Source organism: Rhipicephalus microplus, chromosome 4, assembly GCF_043290135.1.
Source record: "Rhipicephalus microplus isolate Deutch F79 chromosome 4, USDA_Rmic, whole genome shotgun sequence".
NCBI classification, from domain to species: Eukaryota; Metazoa; Arthropoda; class Arachnida; order Ixodida; family Ixodidae; genus Rhipicephalus; species Rhipicephalus microplus.
The window spans coordinates 216,646,281-216,654,292 of record NC_134703.1 but is presented as its reverse complement, the minus strand read 5'-3'; the positions used below and the strand labels follow the sequence as shown (position 1 = coordinate 216,654,292).

General features: G+C 42.1%; 1 protein-coding gene across 8 annotated transcripts in view; it reads right to left on the bottom strand.

The window, feature by feature from the left end:
- Positions 1-659: 659 nt before the first annotated feature.
- LOC119172975 (cell adhesion molecule Dscam1-like) overlaps positions 660-8,012 on the bottom strand; it is a 2,235,730-nt gene continuing 2,228,377 nt past the window's right edge. For all 8 annotated transcript variants that reach the window (XM_075891768.1, XM_075891770.1, XM_075891774.1 and 5 more), the window contains one exon: positions 660-2,129. In XM_075891768.1, coding sequence (XP_075747883.1) covers positions 2,080-2,129 — 50 coding nt within the window. In that variant the 3' untranslated portion in view covers positions 660-2,079. The remainder of the gene's footprint in view (positions 2,130-8,012) is intronic.

Below are 8,012 nucleotides of genomic sequence, written 5' to 3'. Positions count from 1 at the left end.
TATCGTCATCAATGTGCCTAGCTGTGCCTCGCGCTAGAGCCTTGTATTAACCACTCTAGGTTACACTGATGATAGTAATCAATTCTTCATTTGCTACACCCGAAGCCACAGAGAAATTTATAACATCCCATGGCTCTTCTCAACAACGACAAGATTGTGACTCGGTGCAAAACTTGTACTTTCTTCTTGTTGCTACGGAGTTGTATGAGATATGTGGCCATGCCACAGAAACTTTTTGTTTTCAAAATCAACGATCATTAGAGTTCTTTTTAGTCTGCAATATAAAGCAGATCTTTTTAAGCACACGTCAGCGTTACAAATCAATCCGTATGTTTCGTTGTTTTTTAATTCAAAATTTTATTAAAAGTATGCTTTTCAGGAACACTCCTAACTCAAGATCCGCTCTCTTAGAAAAGTTGATTTTTTTGCAGAGATATAGGCAATGAATTGGCATGTGCAATAAACCAAACTGAATAAATATGTGATGAATAATGAAATAAGGTGAATACAGAACCAAAAAAAAAGTATGCACTTGAACTGGGGTACCTTCGTATAACAGGAAGCCATATTGGCTCTTGTGGCGTGAATTTGCTTATTGAGGTTCATTAAACGCCTAGAAGAGTGATGAAAAAGTCTGCGGACTTGTATTCGAAACGGGCTTTCAAGGATTGTAAAACGCGAAATTTATTCACATGCGGCGAGAGAGAGAGAGAGAGAGAGAGTCACTCCAAAGTAATAATGCGGAAGTACGTGTGATACTTCGCATGCATATCGGAAGTGAATTGAATAATCTGAACTGCACTGAACTAACAGAACAAAGTCTGAAAAGGCAAAAAAAGTTGTTATTGGGAGCCGACGTTCCAAGAATAAGACCCATAAAGTGCTTTCGCCATAGGCATGCATAGGGCTCCCCTTCAGGGCGAAGGTTGATTGCAGCGCCCCGTCACTTTCCTAAGCCAATGTGTGCGGCACGCTTTCGTAAGTGATTGTGGGAGGCCCCCCTGCCTCTCCTCGCACGCTATGGCTATCATTAAGGGGATCGAATTGCTTGAAAGGTTTACGGCATCGCTACTGCATGCATTCACAATATCCACGGGAATATGACCACAAGATTTTCTTTAGGTGTGAAGACGTTTAACGTACTCTCTGACAGTTTCACTAGGCCGATTTCATTGAAAAAACAACTCATGGGCCTAACGTGGTGACAGCCGACAGTGTTAACTTTGAAAGTGGAAATGTCGTATTTATAATGAAGGGTTTGATAGCTGTCACATACTTTACGCAGAAATTGAAGCGGTCACATGCCGCTCATAAAATAAGTATTAAACGCACAATAGGGTGAGCAATGAAACGTGGCAAAAGAGAGCTTATTTCGCGCAGTTGCGCGTATTACAAAGTGCTTATGTTCATCCCTGCGATGGGAATGGACGCACATCACAGTAACGTTCTCTTCTCATCTGTATACATAGGTTTTGAAGAAGAAATCAAGCGTAAAGTGGCGCGTTTGTGGCCTTGTCTTCGGTTATTGTCGGCATCCATAAAAAGGCGTTGAAACTGAAACAACACTCCTTGAAAGACACTGTGTAGCCCTTCTATGCACAAGAACTGCAGAGTTGTCATGTCTGTGATCACTGATGAGTTGTGAGCAAAATCTCGGAGCCGTGGACACACACCGATATCACTCGTTGGATGGTCCAAGCTTGCAATGCCAATCAATCATCACGTCTGCTTCTCTTGAATCCATCCTGCTAGATGGATTCACACTGTCTCAGGCCAAAAGAAAATGAGCAAGTGAGTGGTATGAACACTTGACAATACGAATACTCGACTTTAGCCACATGTCATTGCCTCTAGAAAGATGCAGGCTCACAAAATGTATAAGTGAGCAACCAGAAACACACGGTCGTCATTCGCGCACAACACCTCAGCGAGGAAATGTCCGTTCTTCCGGGGTGTTACAGCTGTCAAAGGCGTGACACTTTATTTAGTCTCACGCCTACTTCGGGGATTCATAGGGAGCATCTAGCTAGAAACAGCTTCGACTGTAATTTTTGAGTGGCAGTGTCGTCCAACCACCAATTAGCAGTCGATGATATCAGAACCAGACTTCCGCCGGCGACCAAAAGCACCTGCAAAACAGAAAAAAAAGAGAATAAAAGTCATTAGAAACAAAGTGAAAAGTAGCAGAAAAAAGTTGCCTGCGTAGTCTGCACAAGCATTGGGGAAGCCTCCACATCGAATACAGCGGGTTCGATGGACAGAGCGGGCATCAGAGAAAAAGAGCGGAGCGGAAATGATACAGAGCAGGGGAAGGATGTTCGCCCTTAAGGAGAGGTGCTAGTAAAGAAATGCAAGTTTTTAAGAGCAAATCTTCGCAGGCTTTGGGTCGTTCCCTCTTCTGTAGTAGTATCTTGTAGTGGCCATTTATAGTTAAGTTTCAGAGTTGTTCACCAAATGGCTTTGTGTGTACATGTCCTTGGAAATATTATCACTTCATCATTTTTCATGCCAAACGTCTCATCCATTTTGACGACTATCTCAAATGTATTAAAAAACTTGAACTGATTTACTGCATTGAGAACAGTGAGTTGCCATAATATTTCAGACAGAAGAAAATTTTTAGTCACGTACATGCCTTCTGAACTTCGCAAAATATTGTCTGGGTGTTGTATGAGAAAAAAATATTTGAAGAGTACCACTCTTTTTTTTCTATATGAAATTTCGTATACGTGTTAAGGTAAAGAGCTCGTACAAGGCGTTTGAAGCTCAATACTATTAATGCAGGTTTTCTGCCCCATACGCGTCTAAGAATTTATCCACAATGTGTTATTTTTCCACTTTTCATTGCAACTTCACTTTGTATGAATATGTGAGCGATAAATATTCAATCAAGAGAACCCATATATTATGAAAAAAAAACGTATACTGAGATCGCTCACGTTATTAAACCTCAAGATAGAAAATAACGAAATTCTCAAAACTTACTTTTTTCATATTGAAACGCGATTTGCACCTTCTGGTGTTTCAACTAAAGATTATCTTTTTCCCTCACTCAAACGCACAAATACATTATTGTGTGAGGCGCAAGAGCCCTTCAACGGCCGAAGAGCGCCAGGTAATGGGACTAGAAACGTGAACAACGATTAGGTTAACAGGCTGTATTAGGGCATTATAATTCCTCGAGCTGAGGTAGCTAAGTACATAAAAGTATTGAAACCAGGACCATGACGGGGAATGTGTATAAAGTGAATGAATAGCGAAAGCATGAATGTGTATAGTGTGAATGGATGGCGACCTGAGAGGTCGTGCTACTGGAACGCCTGAGTATAGCACGTAAAAACTAAAAACTATTTACATCCTTTGAAAATGCGAACAATGACTGACAACCAAAAATTGGTTGTTTCCACTATATTCAAAGATGAACCACGGCGAGATCTTCACTGCACTTTTCACAGAGAGGTGCATCGCCACCGGACAAAAAGTGTGTGTCCGATTCTTAATCTGACAAGTGTTACTTCTGTGTAACAGAAGTAACACTTCTGTTACACAGAAGTGTTACACAGATCTATCTATCTATCTATCTATCTATCTATCTATCTATCTATCTATCTATCTATCTATCTATCTATCTATCTATCTATCTATCTATCTATCTATCTATCTATCTATCTATCTATCTATCTATCTATCTGTCTATCTGTCTATCTATCTGTCTGTCTGTCTGTCTGTCTGTCTGTCTGTCTGTCTGTCTGTCTGTCTGTCTATCTATCTATCTATCTATCTATCTATCTATCTATCTATCTATCTATCTATCTATCTATCTATCTATCTATCTATCTATCTATCTATCTATCTATCTATCTATCTATCTATCTATCTATCTATCTATCTGTCTATCTCTCTATCTCTCTATCTCTCTATCTATCTATCTATCTATCTATCTATCTATCTATCTATCTATCTATCTATCTATCTATCTATCTATCTATATCTATATCTATCTTTCTATCTATGTGTCTACGTTTTTTCGCTCTCCTTTGCTGTTTTGATAATGGTATCGATTCCAAACTTAGAATGGCAAAACATGACTGTATGAAGAACACAAGTGACTAGTCATAACATGAAAATAATGATATGTATGCCATGAATATCATGATTTACATTTCATGGTTCTGCAGCTCTTGCGGGGGTTCACTCACATGGCATTTTGCAAAACTGGTGTAGCATGGCATGATTGTATGGCGAACACAAGCGACAGACCCTAGCATGAAAATCATTGCATGCATGTAAAGAATCGCTTACATGTAATGAACTGCATTTCATTTTATGCATGTCATGCATGCAATGCAAGTCATTGCAAGCAGGAAAATCATGTATCGACATGACTACATGCCACGCTCATGATGCGCTCCTTGCTGTTTCGCTAGCGTCACATATACCAAATTTAGTATCACAGTACGTGAATGAATGAGGAAAGCATGTGACTGGTGTACACATGATAATCATTAAATGCATGTCATGTAACGCCATGACTACATACCACGCTCATGATGCACTGGCAGCTGTTTCGCTAGCTTCACTTATACTAAATTTCGTATTATGGGACGCGAATGGATGACGAAGGTATGATACTGGTGTAAACATGATAAACATGAGATGCGTGTCATGTAACAACATGACTACATGTTACGCTCACGATGCGCTCGTGGCCGTTCCACTAGCTTCACATGTACCAAACGCGGTATTACGAGATGCGAGCGGACGACTTATGTAAATGACAAATCCAAGCATGATAATCACGACATGCATGTAATGTAACAACATGACTACATGTCACACTGAGGATGCGCTCGCGACCGTTTCGCTAGCTTCACATATGCCCAATTTTGTATTACGTGACGCCAATAGACGACGAATGTATGTGACTGATGCAAACATGATAATCATGAGATGCTTGTCATGTGAGAACATGATTACATGCCACACCCAAGGCGCCAATACATTTCGACGTGACGCGGTGCGCGCAGTCGGCGGCATTCATTTTGTTGCGTCACGCCGGCGTTGCCATGCCAGGCACCGGTCCTGCCATATACTCGCAGGCGCACGCCGCACTGCGTTGCTTTGACGAATGCACATTTTAGCGCGCCCCTCCGTCACGAAAAGAGGGAGACGCAGTGTTGTCTGGGTAACGCATTGGCGCGAAATGCAGCAAGTCGCATTTTGTCCTGGTTGCCGTCGAGCCACGCCGACAGACGCTGGTCGCACCTGGCGTCAGACTATGAAGAGCTCGCGCTTTGCTAACGTAGTGTCGATGTGCCCAGCGTGCGCGCGCGTCAGCGCTACTTAGGAGTATACTGGACTATTCATGATGCGGTCACGGCCGTTTTGCTAGCTCCACATATATTAAATTTGGTGTTACGTGACGTCAATGGATGACGAAACATATGACTGGTGCAAACATGATAATCCTGACACGCGTCTCATGTAAGAACATGACGACATACCATGCTCATAGAGTGCTCGTGGGCGTTTCGCCAGCTCCTTATATACTAAATTTGGTATCACGTGACATGAATAGATAATGAAGGTAATCAAAGATGATAATCACGACACGGAAGTCATGTACGGCATCATTTACCTCCACCTCGTAGCGTTATGTCGATTTTAATGTTACATGTAAACATTTCTCATTCGTGCTTTGCATATCATCAATCCCCACTGTACGTCGGATCTGCCAATTTTTTTCTTGCTGAACAAATGTGGATAAGTCAAGGACACAGTCGATGGAGGAGCGGCCCCGACGGAAGCCTGTCATGCAAGAAGAGTAGTTGGTGTATCGTTCCAAGTACCACTCAAGACGAAACAGAACCATTCTTTCCATCACTTTTCCGAGGCAGCTTGTGAGGGCAATATGTCGATAGGCTGTCAAGTCCAATGGAGATTTTCCCGATTTCAGAAGTGGTATTATTCGACCTATTTTCTATTCTCGGGCAAGACTGCCGCTGCGCCAGGATTTATTTACACGTGTTAAAAGTTCTCTTCTGGCTTTTTGTCCAAGATGTTTCAACGCACTATAAGTAATACCATCAGGACCTGGCGAGGACGTGCGCTTAGAAGCGACTAACGCACATTTCAGATCTTCCATGGTGAGTAGAATGTCCATTTCAGGTAATCGAGTCTCGGGAACAATCACGGTGTCGATGCTCTCATTGATAATATTCCCGACAAGTCTCGAGCAAAATTCTTCAGCCACCTCTAGTTCTGTTTTTCTATGAAGAAGTGCCGAAGCTTTAAAAGGGTGCCGTTGTTGCGGAGAGGAGCGAAGACCATGAACTGTACTCCAGATATGTGACATCGGCTTATGAGGTTTTAGAGATTCACAGAATGCTTTCCAGCGTTCGCTCTCCAGCTTGTCAATGCGTCGTTCAATCTTTTTCTGGAGCCGTCTTTCTTCCCTCTGGTCATAAATTGATTTTGTGCGTCTGTATCATCGTTCAGCACGCCTTCGTATAGCCCGTAATCTTTCCAGTTCAATGTTGAACTGTGTTATTTTAGACGAGAATGATAACTTACATTTGGACGCTTGCATAGCTTCCGCAATGGTATTGTTCAGGCTGCAGGCAAGGGCTTCTTGGCAAGCGTCTTCAACACGAGATGTAAAAATTGACCAGTCAGTGCCAATTACAACACCGGAAGAGAATCTTTTTTCTGATTCCATAGATCTTCACGTAGGTGGATATGTGATCACTCCTATGATTCTCACTATCGCCAAACCATTTAGCTTTGTGAAAAAAGCATTGTGACACCAATGTCAGGTCAAGGCAACTGCCATACGTGAGACCTCGCAAATATGTTGGGGTACCATCGTTCATGATGGACAGGTTGTAGTCGGAAGCGAATGTAACAATATTTCTGCTTCTGTCATTCATCCTAGTGCTCCCCCAAAGCCAGTTTTTGGCGTTGAAGTCACCGGAGAATATCCAAGACCCATTTGTCTTCATTAGGATGTTTTTCATTATGTCGCAGTCAAATCGCGCTGACGGAGATATATATTCGCCATTGAGTGTGAACAAAACAGCATACTTTTTTACACGAAGACACACGTACTGACTTTCGGCATTTGAACTTACCGAGAGTGAAACATAAGTAAAGTCTGTGCAGATGTAAGCAATTACTTTGCTTCCTTCTTCGCAAGCGGCTGAACAAAAAGCTTCATAACCAGGCAATCTACAAAGCGTTGATACGTTTAGTTCACACATGACAAGTATCGGGAATTTATTGCCCCGAACAATTTGGCCAAAGTCCGAGATAAGGGACTTAATGCCTCTGGCATTCCATTGAAAAATCGACGCACTTTTAACCTCAATGCGGAAGAAAAGATTTTGTTGAGCCATTGTGCTTATACGATGTTAGCAAGCACCGGATTCAGTGCACCCAGTATTTGTAGTGCCCTCTTAGCAGACGGATATTGTATGCTGCTCAGTAGCGTGCGAATCGTGGCAATTATTGATTGCACGATTGCAGTCACTTGCCTGTCTTGGTTAGAAAGATTTTGATTTGGGATCCCGAGCTGGCCGTCATGAAACTCCACCGGTTCGCTTGATGCTGATGATGATGTGTGGTGTTTTATGGCGCAAGGGCCAATTGATGGCCAAAGAGCGCCATTTCAATGAGTATAGAGATGCGGACAATGATATGTTGCGTGGCTGTATAGGGGCCTTAAAATTCCTCGCGATAATGCGGGTAAAAACATAAGTATTAAAGACATGACAGTGGCGTGATATGCATATTAAAAAGGGTGACAAAGGTTTTGATAATAAAAACATGTAAAAATATTTGGCACTAGCACACTTGCCTCATCAGTGCCCTTGTGTCCAAGGGCTGCGAGGCAAGTGCTTTTAAATGTAATCACAGCAGTAGCGACCTCTCTTGAGAGGTCACGCTACGCAATGCCTGGGTATAATACATGGTAAAAATTAACATCTCTTAAAAAAGCTAACAATGATTTATGG